This window comes from Calypte anna, chromosome 4A (genome assembly GCF_003957555.1).
Source record: "Calypte anna isolate BGI_N300 chromosome 4A, bCalAnn1_v1.p, whole genome shotgun sequence".
In the NCBI taxonomy this organism is placed as follows: domain Eukaryota; kingdom Metazoa; phylum Chordata; class Aves; order Apodiformes; family Trochilidae; genus Calypte; species Calypte anna.
The window spans coordinates 19,556,014-19,572,035 of NC_044248.1; the positions used below are offsets into that span (position 1 = coordinate 19,556,014).

General features: G+C 41.5%; 1 protein-coding gene across 1 annotated transcript in view; it reads right to left on the minus strand.

Annotated features, from left to right (window-relative positions):
- SGCZ (sarcoglycan zeta) overlaps positions 1-11,348 on the minus strand; it is a 406,404-nt gene extending 395,056 nt beyond the window's left edge. The window contains exon 1 of the mRNA XM_008491837.2: positions 11,227-11,348. Within this exon, the coding sequence (XP_008490059.1) occupies positions 11,227-11,265 (39 nt within the window). The 5' untranslated portion in view covers positions 11,266-11,348. The remainder of the gene's footprint in view (positions 1-11,226) is intronic.
- Between the last annotated feature and the right edge of the window lie 4,674 nt (positions 11,349-16,022).

Below are 16,022 nucleotides of genomic sequence, written 5' to 3' on the forward strand. Positions count from 1 at the left end.
GGTGAGGGAAACCGGGCTTTCACCTGAAGAGGAAATAAGTATTTAATTTCCTCATGTCAAAAATACTCTTTTCGTAGCAAAAATTCAACGTTTTTTAAATTTTTGTTGTACCTTACAAGACCAAAATAGAAATGTGGGAACTTTCAGAGTTCTTTATTTAAACCAGATATCTAACAATAATAATAAAAGAAGCTAGAAACAAAATTAACATAATAACCAGAAAGCAAGCAATTTGTGTAAAATATGTACTACCCATCTGCCCTTATGACATGATTCTTGGGACAAATTCTGGAATATGAATAGGGGCAACTCACAGCATTCACAGACTCTGAAAAATATTATATGCAGAAGGAGCACTAACACTGTGGTACCCCCTTCTGTTTTGGGAGTTTCAATCCAACTCAGGATGCCCCAGCTACCACCAGCCCTCCAGCAGCACTCACTGCCTCTGTGCTGCTGCTGATCAATCAGCATTTCAGATTGTGGCTTATAGTGTTTGTACCCTCTAAAATTAAAAATTATGGCAGTTTATCATTACTAGAAAATGTAGGCACAATCTGTGCAACTTGCTGTCAGGTCAGATAAGGGTGAGAGAAAAGCACAGAACTGTATAGAACTGACTTGGGTAAGACAGTGGAAGGCACCTTAAGTTGGCTCACACTGGCTTCTTCCACTAAACTTGCATCTTGACATCTGCTCCTATTCTCTTCCTTTTCATGCTACTGACTTTATCAGGAGGGAGTCATGTGAAGATGCAGAAAGTATTAATGTATCACTGCTATAGAATATTTTGGCATTGTGATAAGTCATTAAAAATTCATAGTTCAAAAAGTAAATGAGTCTTCTTATGCACATAGACAAAGATGTGATGACAGTGTTACAGAAATTACAAGTTAAGTAGACTTCTGTTTTAAAGAAAAATCATAGTATCATTGTAAGAAAAATGTAAGTCTATTTATTCATTACAAGAGCAGACAAGCTATCTTCTCCAGAGGTGGAAATAATACTGATACCTGTAACTGCTAGTCTCTGCTAGTACTGCCAGATCTTTATTCAAGGGTCAGACAGCAAACAATTAAATTGTTTGGTATCACAAGATACAAGAAAGTAAAACTGTTTTACAGAAGAGGATAGGTTTTCCTTAAAATAATACAGTGAAAGCTAAGTGAAATGGGTCCCATTCACATCTTTAGGGTAAACTTGCAGTAGGCAGAGGCACAAGTTTTGGTCCTATGCTTAGATCAGAAAACAATAAAACACATCCCATATCAACTCAGTGGTAACAATATGACAGTATCTGTCTTAACACCATCCAACTCATTCGACAATAGCAACACTCACTGCTACCACAGGTTCTCAGATTCTCCTACTCCAATCACCTGCTGTGCCAAAGGCCCCACCCAGAGACACGTGTTTCCTTCAAGTTTTTGAATAGTCACTTGAGTTTTCTAATACCTAGAGAAATAAAAGTTCTGTTTGGTTTTGGTTTGGGCTTTTTTTTAACACATATTTAAATATTGAACATGCCATGCACAGACCATTTACTGAATGGTAATATTAGCACAAAAGACTCATTTTTTAAAAAATTAAAAAACATAGTCCTAATATGTGAATAATTAGGATACCTCAAGGAGGCACCTGCATGAAGAACAGTGCAGACAGCCCTACAGACATTTGGATTCAGTTTACTACCAGCTCAGCACATGATCACAGTGCTCTCATCTTTGTTAATGCACCACTCAGCCTTCCCTTTCAACATTGCACTTGGCTATTCTAAAACTGTGTTGGCAAGCTATGTCTGTTACAAAATAACAGCACTGTAATCTGATGCAGCAGCATATGCCTCAAACTGAAATGAATTCCATGCAATATAATCTACAATTCTTGACATCTCAGGTGTTAGGCTTCAGTGCAGCTCTCCTAGGCGCTCCTCCTGCACTCTGCTCATCATGCTGCAGTTTGCTGCCTACCAGATACATTCACTCACTGATCAAAGCTAACAAAGTCCAAGTTCAATAGGAGAGATGACACCTTGGCAAGGAATACCTTCTGGTTTATACCTGTCAGCAGTATGATGGAAATTTTATCATGAGACACAGAGACACTACTTGCACATCCATAATTTTGTTAAGCAATAACACAAGTGGTCTCGGTAGACTGAGTAGATGACATATTTACACGGAGTGAATATTATCTACCTCATCTAAATTAGTACTGAACAAAATAGAGAGCTTAACTAGGTAGAGGGCTCTTCTGGGCAAACAGATCATTTTCCAATCACATACTCACTTGCACCTGATAATGAGTTGGGGGAAAAAAGAAGGAAGGTACGAGATCAATTCTAAAAATAGTATCTCACTCCCCTGAAAATATGATACACTTACAGAAATGAAAATGTCAATGCCAGCACTGGGGAAACAGCACACACTAACTAACTTGCTATTCTCTGAAGAATGATATTCTTTTGCCAATTTTTTCAGGAAAATCTAATAAAACATTGATGAAATGGAATAATAATTTTCTCTGCATGAAGATTAAGTGGGAACATGAGTCTACTCAATAGAGACTTTTTGCATTCATCTCATGTCTGCCCAATTGCAGAAGTCATTGAGAAATGGCATGCAGAATATTTCTAAACTGAAGTGTATCTGAAATAGTAGATGTCAACTTGAGTCCTACAGGAGGTGACAGTCAATATCAGCTTGTTGCAAGCTATTTTGGCAACCGCCTATGAAGTCTGACACAGCTAGGCAGCTTTCTGCTAGCACTGGAACCTAATATTTCAGAAGAAATAATGGGGAAGATAATTATTACAAATATTTACATAGCAGGTACTGTCTCTGAAGGCATAATTGTGCAGAACTCTGCACACTGGAACTTGTGTGAACCTCCAAAGGAAACTGAGTTTGTGGCAAAGAGTATGAGGTTAGAAGGAGGGCAGATTCCTTAGCTACCCCACAAACTGAGTAACTCAGCTGGATGATTTCTTCAGAGTATTTGCCATCTGTTGGTGATGACTCAAGCAAAACAAAGCACAGATGGATCTTAGTCCCAATTTTTGTCTTTTTCTTATTTGCCTGAACTCTTCTAAACTTCAGAGCAGATTAGGGTTTTGTGACGTTTTGGAAAAGTGACATTTTAGTGAGTGGTTCCTAGTTTGTACTTATTCACAACTAATTTTCAAACTATTGAATGTAATAAATGATGTCATGAGTTTCAGCTTTAAGGCTAAGTCATCTTCTTGGAAAAACTTCTTTTTAATGCATTCTGAAATGCTCTCTGCCGCTTGTTGAGGAGTAGGTCATTCAACTTCCTTCCTCACACATCTATTACCTGGTGAACAGGATTGACAACAGCCAGCCTGCTCTGCAGGGAAACTCCTAAATTAGCCAAGAAAAACTACCATGCGCAAAAAAAAAAAAAAAAAAAAAAAAAAGTAGACTGAAAATCTTATATACCTGTTAAAGCCTTAAAACCTTGACAGCAATCTCTCTGCTTAAATGTTCTACTGGTCTACAATGACCAAGCAATCACTTTGAGTAATGAAAATTGGCTCTGTTTCCTCTTCAAAATAGAAACAAGCCTTATTAGTTGTGCTACAATGGTCTATTACTGGTAAAAATATATGCAGTTTAAGCTAATAGTAAAAAATCCAATTAAAGGGAAGACAGGAACTTTTACCTTGTTTGGCCACTTATCAAATGAAAGCCATTAGGGCTACTACTGTGTGCTGAACTCATACCAACAAAGAATTCACCCTTTGAGGACCGTGATTGTATCAGTCTGCAGAATTCAACATCTCTGGTAGATTACTATCAATGTCCCTAAGCAGGATAAATCCCAACATACTCCTCTAGGTCTGGATAGGAAGCATGCAAACCAGTGTGCTAATCATTAGCAGTGTGTGCTTAAGCAGGAGTAGTAGGGAGAACTGAGGCGTCTGCAAATGCTCAGTGCCTGGTGGGTGAAGTAGGGTATTGGTAGATTGCCTTCCAGGACTAAGCCTCTGTTGCACTGGAGACACCTTCCTTGTAGCAGCTCCCAAACAAAATAATGGAAGTTCCTGGAAAACACAACACTTCCAGCTCTTATTTTGAGCCTCTTAATGGCTCAACTACTTCCAAAGGTACTTACAGCCAAACCACATTTATACCCAAGCCACAAGCACAGCCAGAAAGATGGAGTAGAGGGGACATCCCAGCCCTGAATCCCTCTCAGCACACAGAATGCAGGCTGGTTGTGTGCCACTAGGCACCTCTCTGAGGTCAGATTCAACATCCTTTTCAACATAAAGCTTTACATGGAAAGCTTGGTAAATCCCAGATTCTGAGGCTAGATTTACCTGACTCTCCTCATTATAAGTAACTCCTGAAATTTTAGATTGCCTCAACTTTTGTCATCTTTGTTGATGTGTGTGCAGAAACATACTAGCTTACAAAGCAGCAAAGCCTCAAGTCATTTTTTAATTTTAACAAGTTTTGCTTGTTTTATGTATAATGGTCATTTGTTAAATGCAACTCTACACTGAGCAAATGGGAAACCTTCCTCTAACACAGTTCATTTACTTGTCTTGAACTAGTTAAAGGGCAGAGATGTTTATGGAGTGCTTTGAGCATGTGGACTAGCTTTAACTGGAAATAATATAATTTAGCATTACTGAATAACTTCACTTCGAAAGAACAGTACCTGTAATTTCAGTGGTTTATGGCATTTTTCCTCAGTTTCAAGTCTCAACACACCACAATATAAACTGTCAATGCACCAATCAAATAAATTTGCTATTTTAGGTTAATGTGATTTTCCATGAAGGTTTTCCTGAATTAAAATGTACTGATTTTTAAGAGCTATTGTGCCATGTACCCACTAAACCAGGCTAATTGCATTGCTTATGTTAGCAAGCTTGCAAGTTTTTCCCCTTTTCTGAATCAAACTCAAAATTCCTTATTAACATTTTTGAGTAGAAGTTGACCTACATAACTGAGAAGGACAAATATGATCAACACTGATCGCAAAAAGCAAAAACAGTGAAAATGCATGTGGGGATCTGATTCAACAATCTTCCCCTTCTATCCCGATGCAAAAGATTGAACCTAAAACATTATGCAGAATCTTTAAGAATCTGTAAGACTGTAACAATACATTTCTATACTCACATTACAAATCACATTACAAAGAACAATGCTGTCAGAAAGCAAAAATTCAAAGGAACTGTGTTTTCTGTTTATATGCTTTCATTAACAGAATTATCATCTTAGCAGCTGGAAAGGAAATGTTTTTTCAGTCGTGGTGGTCTCTGTTTACTAACATAATTTCTCTGTTCAAGAGCTGTAGAAGCAGAAAGGTGGAATCTATAAATTCCGGACTATGCTGTCCAGATGAACTGAGGAGGACTGATAAAACCAAGAAATATGGCTACAGGCCGGATTTTTATGCCTCACTACTTGTGGCACTGATTTTTAGATACTGATTTAACATAGTACTGCTAATTTAAAATTGCAGGAAGATTCTCAGTCCTCATACAGTCCTTTTCAAGCACAGCTACATCACAGGATCACACTTAATGTTATCCAGAAGTAGAAGAAGAGAGGTACAGAGAGAACATTTTCTTTTATTAAAGTTGTTGAACACAACAGCTTGCTTTGACTTTCTTGGTACCTCTGTAAATCTGGCCCTGCATGATTAGCTGCAGTAATACTGCTAACTGAGAATAAAGCCTCACATTTTGTGTCTCTCACTGCTGTGGCAGTGAATGCCAACAGACATTCCTTCTTGAGGCACAGAACAAAACCCCAGTACACATGGACAGCAATCTCACAACATCCTTCTTCAAAGATGGGTTTTGGTGTGAAACAAAGAGTAAAAATCTAACATAGAGTCAGCAAAGGACAGGATGACTTAGTAGATAAATTTCAAACTTCATTCAGGTACTTTTAAGTAATTCTGACCCTTTAAACATACAGAGTATTTAAAAATAAAGATAATGGTACAAATTCTAAGTCATGTTCTCCACTCTTCTTTTGTGTGCTTACCCCAGGAGAGGCCCCTGGAATTTTCATGTCACAGTGAGAAAACAGTGTAACTGTTTTTTTGTATTTGAGTCTTTTGTCTTTGTCCTTTGGAATGCTGCGTCCTGAAAGAACACAGGAACAACTAGGCTGGACTTGGACTTCAAAAGTTTGCATAAAATAGCACAAGGCAAAATTACTTCAGAGGAAAAGTCTCTCGTGACATTTCTGCCATAAGACTCTACAGGCTTGCTCATGGCCTAATCAGGAACTACGGCAATATCAATCTCCCAAAGGTTAAGAGAAAGAAAGCATGGACTAAGACTCCCAAATAAGTCTTCCCATTATTTTTCTTTGAAAGGCTCCAGCATGAGTAAGACATTGTCTCCAAGTCTTACATTCAGATCCATAGGAAAAAACCCAGCTTACAGTAGCATCACACACAAACCTCTTTCACTTCAGGAAGAAAGAAATGTGTTGTTAACCTTTATGCAAATCTCTTACGCTTATTGTTGCAAACTACAGAATACAGTGGCAGAGGAAAACACAACAAAATTTATCCCAAAAGCCATGGAGAACAGGAAGATAAAGTGTTTTTTTTTTCCTTTTAACCAAGCCTTTAGATTTTGATGTATTTTCCATTTAAAGAGTGTTGAGCTTAGCTAAGCTGTAACACACAATGTCAAAAAGCTCGGCCACAGGTTACTACTGTTTCTTGATAGTGACAGTGCAGGAATGATTTCTAAAGTGTACGGTGAGAGCACTGCTGCTGTCTTGACCTTTTTTCTGTGCCTGCTGAACAGCTATATCTTATGCATAGAATTCTCTCCAGCCTCCTGGACTATGACTAGTCCTTCTTATACATACTGGGAGACAGAGAGGAAACAGCACAACAGGAACACAGAGAAAAGGCATTTGCAAGTATATTACTTTAAAACCATTTCAGCTTGACCTTTCATGAAGAATGGTTTAAAGGCTGAATTCTGACTGTGAATGCAAAGGTTAATTGTCTTCATTGAGTATTGCTGATAGGGTCCTAGTAAACCATGACAGTTTCTTGAAGGGAGGTAGGTAGAGAAGTGCAGGAAAGAACAAGTTGTGCATTAAACAGACAAATCCCTTAATATCCACACCAAGATGGTCATATTCCAAGCAGAGAATAAATGGACTTTCATAAGAATATGTTGACTGTTAAGAGTACTATGCTTTTCGTTACGGAATGACTAACTTAAAACAGAAATAAAACCACCTACTGAGTCTCATCAAAAGTCCTCCCACACCACACCAAGCACTTGAGTTTCTCTGGCTCCTTCTTTAAAATGAAAATAGTAATAAAATTAAATAAATTTTAAAATTTTAAAATATTTTTTCTGAGTATTAATTCTCCTGTTAATTTAAACAATTAAGTGATTTATCATGTTTAAGAACCACAAAATTACTTAATCAACCTCCTATTTAAACATTTGTGGTTTCCTTGCTTGAATTTATCAAGTATTTCATAAATTACATAAGTCACATTGGAAGACTATTATCGCAAAACCTCATCTGTGATCAGTTTCATGAAGATGCTAAGTAAACAGTTTTACATCAAGAAGAAATGCAAAACCGTACCTGGATTACAACTCTTTTCTCATGAACTGAATAAAGAAATTCAGCTAATGTTTGTAAGATGATTTGGAAATAGTGTGCAGTGTTTTAACGATTTTTGCATATTAAAAGTGGTAATTTTGAGACACTTAAGCATAGTATTACAAATAATACTGTGGGACTGGGACGAAAAATTCTTGCTGAACCAGCATCCTCAAGTATTAATAAATTGTTTACAGGGTGTTTTTAACTTGATCATGATAATAATCTCACCATTCTCATATCTTCAATTACAAACCAACTTGCTTCAATAAAGTATTAGTGCTTTAGAGACTACAAGAAATACTATGTCCCACTATCTAAGACCATACACAGTTTGATAGTAAACAAACATAAGGAAAATGTCCGCAGTGTATGCTAAACAAATTGTATTCCAAACCACTGGACAACTGTGAGGGATAAAATCTCTAATGACCCATCCATCCAGGGTTAATGACAATCATAAGTCAACAGTGGTCCAGCAAACACAAAGGCACTCTCTGCAAACCAAACTTACACCATTTCAACCATTTACATAAAAATCATCACAAGTTTTGAGAACATTAAATGTAAAGTTTTTAAGTTAACTGATCATATTTTATACTCATATGGAAATTACACAGCCCTATAAAATAGTTAAGATAGTGATACAGCTTCATTTATGTTCAAAAACGTAGGCACAGACAACCACATATGCCTTAGGTAACAGAAAATACTTCACAACACCAAACCCAGACTGCAGTGTCTACAACAGAATTATTTCATCTGTGTTTCCAGCTCCACTCCTTTAGAACAGAAGCCCCACAGGCTTGTGAATAAAAAAGCCAGAGGAAAGTTCATGTATGCATCTGAGACAGAAGATGAGTCAGATCAAAGGAAAAACCAGAACACCTCAAAATCTCGGGATGAGTAGTTTCTCAGTACTGATCTGTTTCATCAGGAATTCAGGCTTCCCCAAAGGGGAAGCACACCTACCCACATTAGCAGGTGTTGCACACACAGTACTTGCTCAGAATCATTATATATGTAATTCTGAATTCAGTACAATCAGTGTGATAAGTAACTCACAGGTTTCAAATTAATGCACCCTGCTTCCATATCTGACCCCTCCGTGCAGTACGATGTGGGAGAAACCTCACACATCACCTGAGGAGCTACAACTGCAAAACTGTATGGTCCAGTGCTGTATCTTTACTCTGGCAAGGGACTGTCTTGGCCCAAGGGAGGAGTGGAGAGGTGAAACCACTTAAGGTCTCCTGAGTCTAGACATAAATTAAGTTTTTCACCAGAGCAGTGATGGAGCTGGTCTTTACTGTACCCCACTGCAGCTTGAAAACCCATTTAGACCCCAGGAGCTTTGCCTCCCTTGTATCCCTGCTGGTGCGAAAGCGATTGGACGATTCGTACTGCGGGAGAATCCCAGGCTGCCAGTGCAAGATACAGGACTGCTTCGCATGCCTCTTCGGCACCAGGAGCCCCTGGGAGGATGGGGATGCTCCCTCCGGACGCGAAGACGCCGTGCTGGCGGCCGGGCCCGCACCACCCCCTGCCGGCGGCCGCCCCGGGCAGCGCCCGCACCCGCGCCCGGCTGATACCGGCAGCCTCGGCCCAGCAGCCACGCGTCAGTAAGCACCGGGCACAGCCATGGAAAGCACTGTGCTCGTCCCAAACAGCCGCTCGAATTCTAAACAGCATCTACAGAAATTCCTCCTCTTGAAGCTCTTCTCATTCTTACGAGAGGAAGGGGACAAAAAGAAATTTAAAAAGAGAGAGAGAGAGAGATGAAAGTGCTGATGCTTAGGAGCGGTGCCGCTTCTCAACTGTGCTGCTTTTCTCAAGGTCGCTCAGCCTGTACACACTGCAACAGAAGTCTCTAATTGCATCGCAGATGCCTGCGAAATTAATGGAAGCCCCTTCCCCTAAACCAGCGCCGCGCCCGGATGCCCTGCTCACAGCGGGACGTGACGCTCAGGCTTTAAGGACAATTCCTGCCAAGTGCTGTCCCCTTTCAGCATAAACATATTTTCTTTAAAGACACTTTAAAAATAATCCGTCGAAATAAAACTTCTTTTTTCCACCCTTGATTGTAAGACTTAGGTCCTGTCTTTCCCACACCAGCTATCTCCTATAAGTCTTGGAAAGGCTGAGGAAGGAGGGAGAGGACTCCCCAGCTCTGTCAGGCAGCATTTGAGGCTTGAGTACTTGAAGCTCTATGAAGATAAGTGGTTCTCAAGCAATTGTTTTAATATCTTCTCCGTCCTGCTTTTCTGTCAAGTCAAATACCCAAGCGGTGCTACAGTTCTGGTGTGCCTTTCCTTAGGGGGATTATAGCAGTTATAAGCATGGATGGGGCGGAGGCGGGGGGCATAGTGGGGGTGACACTGTTTTTTCATTCACGTTTTACAGACAAGTTTGAGATCTAGCTTGTCAGAGAGTCCACGGTAGCACTTCAGTGCCCTCCGGAGTTTCCTTCCCCAACGGAGAGCCTTCCTCAGTCGCGGGGATGCCTGAGCCCCGGGTGGTTGTCCCGAGGATGGCTGTGCGTTCGGCCGAAAGAGGGGAGGGCTACGTTCCCGTTCCCCCGCGGCTTCCTCAGCTTTCCAGAGATACCTCCGCCACCCCCGCGGCGGGGTGGGTGTCCCCCTCCCCCGCCCCTCCGGCTCCGGCTTGGCCGTCGCTCGCTTCCTGCCCGCTCGCCCTATGCGCCCGTTCCCCCTTCCCGCTGCATCCCCCGCCCCTCCCTCTTTAGCATGATATAGATGGATATTTATATTATTATTATTATGGCCCATTTTCTCTCAGGGTAGGGGACTAATAGCAGGTGTGGGCAGGCTCTCCATCCCCGCAAAGGAGCATGCTCAGCCCTCTCAGGCATGCTCCTTCAGCAGGGAGGGAGCCAGAGCTCGGTCGGGGGGGTGGAATCCTCGCACTTGCATCGTCCTAAATGCAAAGTTTTATTGTCCAAGCGTCCCCGGAACCGGAGGGCAACCCGGCGCCCCCTGCCCCGTACCCCTTCGCCGCTTCCTCGGCTCGGGGAGGGCACCGGGGCGCCGGTCCGGCGGCTGGCAGCGAGGCGGGGTGGGGATAGTGTGGGGGATGTGGGGGTGTTCCCCTCGCTCTCGGCGGGGAAGAGAGGAGGAGGAGGAAGGAGAGAAGATGCCCAGGCGAGAAAGGCTTCAGAGGCAACTTCTGCCGGGGAACCCGCCGCTCCGCTGCCGCCGCCTCCCAGAGCGGGATTACTGCTGTGTCCGGCGCTGCCCCCAGTGCTGATGCAACGCCGAGAGCGCACGGGCAGCACCATCATCACCACCATCATGACCATCATCATCACCCTCATCATCATTATTATTAATACTACTATGACGATGCTCACGGCCGCGCAGGCGGAGGGGGAAGCGGCGCTCGGCTCTGGCAGCTGCCCTACAGCGCTTCCCCCCACCGCAGGGCGGCTGCCCCCAGCTCCGCGCCCGCCGCCCGGGGCTGCGGGAACCCCGCGCACCGCCCCGCGCAACCCCCGCCCCCGCGGCCAGGCAGCGGAGAGGGCAGGACGGGATCCAACCCGAACCTTAATTACGGTACCCGGCGGGTCGCCTACCTTGAGCTCCTCCGTGTCCAGGTTCGCTGATATGTCCATAGAGCGAAACTGAGCGGAGCGAAGGGGGAACTAGGGAAGTTGTGTCAAATAAATAAATAAAGAGGGGGAAGAAAAAAAAAAAAAAAAAAGAAAAAAAAAAAAAAGGGAGGGGGAATCTAGTCTCTCAGTTTCCAGCCTAAACTCAGCCTTGTCCTCCAAACCCTGGCAGCTCTCTTCAGCTTCATTCTCTTGCGATCACGCCTCCACCGGTTAAAATAAATAAAATAAATATTTCACTTTTCTTTTAATTTTTTCTTTTAAAAATAACTCCCTTGAGGATTAAAGCGACAGGTGATTCTTCTCTGGTGAAAGAAATTCTCGTCCTCTGGCAACGAGACAGAAAAAAAAAAAAAAGAAAAAGAAAAAAAATCCCCTCAGTTTAAAGATTATTTTTTCTTCTGCAATAAGCTCAGAAACCGGCGAATCGCTGCATCCCGAGAAAAAATCCTGCTTCCCTGGACAGCATCATGCAGCAAATTTCAAGCGAATGTGTTCAAACTGAAGAGAATAGTCTAGGATAAAAGCCTTTCTCCGTCATGCCTACTCTGGCAGCTAATTTAGCACCCTGCGAGCGCAAGACATTAGCGATGAACAATTTCGCTGGCAAGATAACAAAATCCCCCAAGTCCTGCATAGACTCAAAAATTGTTTTGGACCTAAAGGTATTCTGACAATAATTGTTTTCGGGTTTGTTTTTAAATAAGAAAGTCTGTAGGGGATGGTTTTTGAAGGTTATGCTAAAAGAGTTGGGAGGAAAACAGGAGGTGGATCTCTTGCAGAAGAGAGAAGGGAGAGACTAGAGATTTCCCTCTTCGTTCCTGTTTTACTGTCCTTCACCGCCAGGTGACTGACTTCCCGCCTCACGGACCGCACGGGCGGGATTTCTCCGGCTCTCAAAAAGCAACATTTCCTTTCCGAGCAGCGCAGCCTCCGGGTCTTAATGCCGGCGGCAGCCGCGCAGCCACACCGCGACTCTGGGGGGCGGGCACCGGCCCCCCGCTCCCCGCCCCCTTCGTCAGATGGGTCCTCTCGCCAGCCGCATGTGTCTCCAATAAGAGCTACACTCACAGCTTCAGAGCTGTTATTGCCGTATCTCCCCTATTAAAATAAAAAATAATTCTATATATACATCTGCAGGTATACCTAAATTAATAAGGTGATGTGAGACTTCTTAATCTTTGGCATGAAGTGCTCAGGTTTTGTTCAGCTGTTGAGTGTGTCATTAATGTGCTGCAGCTTTGGTGGAGCAGCATTTCCGATGGCACATGGATTAAGTCCCAGTCTCTCTGGGTGTAACTTTACTAATCTCCTTTCCTAAAGGATTTGCTGTCTTGTGGCTCCTTCATCACTCGAAAAAGAATCAAAATTAGATTTAAAATTAAAACTCCACCAAGATTCTATCGCAGTCCTTTATCATACTTAAAGTTTTGAAGAACAAGGCTGTGGGTTTTGGTTTCCTGCTATCAGTCTTCTGGGGACCTTATTTATTAATGCCATGAATGGCAAATTCAGAGCTACTGCTTTCTAGCTCTGTCACCTCCTTTCTACACTACTTTAAATAAAATTGGTACTCCTAACAATAAGACAGAAGTGGAAAGATCTAATAGCTCAAAGTGGATACTGATTCCAGTTCAATATAAATTTGTTTTCAGCTTCCAACACTTCAAGGTTAACATAAGCTTAAGACCTGGGTAATGGCCAGTGAGTGCCTTTTCTGAAGACTTAATATAGCACTCATTTTCTGTAAAACTACAGATGCAAGGCAGACACAGGCAAATGACATTTCTCCTCAGCACAAGTTGCACATGACTTCCAGCTTCATTGTGAATGCACTGTAAATATCATTATTATCATTAATCTAGAACTGCAATTTGTAAAGATTAAAGGCTTGGTCTAACATTCCTTTCTAAGCCAACAGACTCACATCCAAATAAAAAACTGCCAAAGTGGGCATTAAATCAAGCAGCTGTAAGACCTATGGAAATTTAGGAGTGGTTTTCCCTAACAGAAAAATACCACCCCACCCATCCTCCCAACTACAAAACCAGGAAAGACTTCTGTAAGAGACCATGCTGAAGGAAATCCTCTCTAAGAAGGCACTTCTTAGTCTCCTCAAATGTGTCAATATGCAGTTCCTGGGAAGAAGAGAGGCCTGCTTATAGCATGTGACACCAACCTGGGCACAATAGTATCAGCAGATTTTGGTGTCCTGGCTGGTGCCACTGGATAGCCAGAAGACTCCTGAGCCTTTCCATACATGTACATATGATTGCATGGTGCAACAAGAAACTGCACAAAATGCAGCTTTATAAAAGCAGAGGAAGGGCTGCACTGTGGTTTTCTACTGTATTGTTGCTTCCACATAGCAGACTTCCTTGGATGAGGCACTTCTAAGTTTGTTTTTATATTGGCACAAAATGTGTAGGGGGTATAATATATTGGAGAGTCCGCTGCTGAATTTGGTCAATATTGGTCAAGCATTCAAGGAAGAGACAATAAAAATTGACAGAGCAATCATGTAAGTCTAATTTCCATAGAAAGCAAGGCAAAACAAATTGCTTTTGACAGTTGCTTGAATAATACTTCAGAATAGGTTTCATTCTTCATAGGTAAAATACCCTAACAAGTCACTTTAAAAGTGCTTTTTGGTTGCTAAAGCAGGCATTCCAAATGTAAGTAATACCAACCTTCTAGTTGCTTAAGTATCTTAGTCTTTTATCTTGTGATTAATCTGTAAGACATCTCTTTTCTCATTGCATGGCCCTCATTCAGTAGGCAGGGCTGACATTTTTGGCCTCATTATTCATGTATGGGCCTCTGCCTTAGTTGTTGCTTAGAGTGTGGAATTACTGTTTTCCTTAGAGAGCTTTCTGTTGCATGCAGCACTGTTAACAACTGTATTCTGCAGAAGTGTGAACACAAAGTTTTACTATATGGGTAAATATTATGAGGACTGGTAATACAGGGGAAAACTAAAACCAATTCAAGAGGCTAGATCCAAAGAGGAACCAGGAAATCAGAGGCTAAGCTCTGAAAATGAGCCCTGAGCCTGGTGCTGGCAAATGAGTATCTGAAACATGAAGCAAGCAGCACTCTGCAGTCTTGCAGTGACAAAGCAGTGACTTTCACCTTATGCTATTTGTTCAGCAGGTCAATGTGTGGTATACCAATGAAAGAATTATTTCATTTTGTGTAAATACAACTACCTTAGCTACTGTATCACATTTATTAATGCATTTGTCTGCTTCATTCACCTGCTAATCTGCTAAGACTTCCGGCTTTTTTTTGGTTTTCTTTCCCCACTAACAAACCACTATGAAAGTCATTCACTTCCGAGTTCTGTGTTTTCTGTTCCCCCGGACTTCCCCTATCAGACATTCCTAGTAAGCATAATTAAGGATTATATATGGGATATAATTAAAGATCATATTGCCAGGTTATAATTAAAGACTGTATGAGAGGAAAAGTCAGTTTTTATCATTGAAGTCTTTGACTTTAGGTTAAGGTCAAGCTTAGGTAATTTTTTTGTACTTGGTATTCCAGTAAACCCTCTGCTTGCAGCTTTTTTCCCTTAAGAGCAAAAAGACTTGCTTTCTGCAGGTCTTTCTTGTATGTTTTTGTTCCAGATATGATTCTGAAGTACATAAGCAAGATAGGGAATGTATGCAGGACTTTGCAGTGGTCACCCAGGTCAGAGCAAAAATTTACCAAACCTGGAAAAATTGCGTTCTGGACTAAAAAAAATTAAATTATGAAGGCATTGAGGCTACATGCAAACAGGGGAATATATTTACCTAAATGAAGTCTGCAAAAACATTGTTATAATCAGTGTATTAGCAAGCAAAGGTAGGCATGGTGGCCAGCTCCCCTGAGATACATCTTAAGAGTGAGCAAGTGCAGTTCAAACCTGTGCAGGGAGCAGTGAGAAGGTACAGGTTTTCAGCAGCAAATCATGCTTTTTAAACAGGCACAGTAGTTCCAGTGCTAGGTAGCTATCATGATTTCTTTCTCTTTTCAGAGATGCCAAAATAGGTGTATGTCCAAAAAAACCAGAGTGCTTTGTCTTCTCATCAGCACATTGATTTTACCTTAGAAAGTGACTTTTCTCAGACTGAGGAGTTTCCGAGATTGCTCAGAAAACCTTCTTGGGTCAGTTTTTGTTCTCTGTGCACAGATAATTTACTGTGTTGGCTTAAGCTCTCTGTATAGCCAATGAAGGAAGATAAACACTTACAAAGGGTGACTTATATCATAAAGGTCTGAATCCTCTCTGGACTTGGACTGGATCGTTTCCTTCTGCCTATATAAGTGGTTCCTGAAGTTTGATGGCTGAAGTTAGATGGCTGAATCTGGGACCACATGCTCAGCAACTTAATAAAAATGTTTCTGAACTCAAGGCAGAGTTACACATGCACATGTGAAAAAAGATATCAATAATGCAACCATGGGAAATGATGGGATCTTTCATAATGAAGCCACAGGTGTTACTCTGTCTTGCTTCTTATCCTTTTAAAATACAGAAGGCAATTTTCCTGGTATACTGCTAGTACAAAGGGAAGAATGATTCAAAAGCCAATACATCTTTTTGATACATTTCATAGTTAATTTCCATTAAAAAATAAAAACTAAAAACCTGAACAACCAACCCTACCCCCCAAAAAAAAACCCTATTAAAAATCAGCAATCTCAACATTTAAAGCTACAGATACAGACTTCAGCATCAAAGATGAGTACTAATACAGTTCTTAAACAGAACA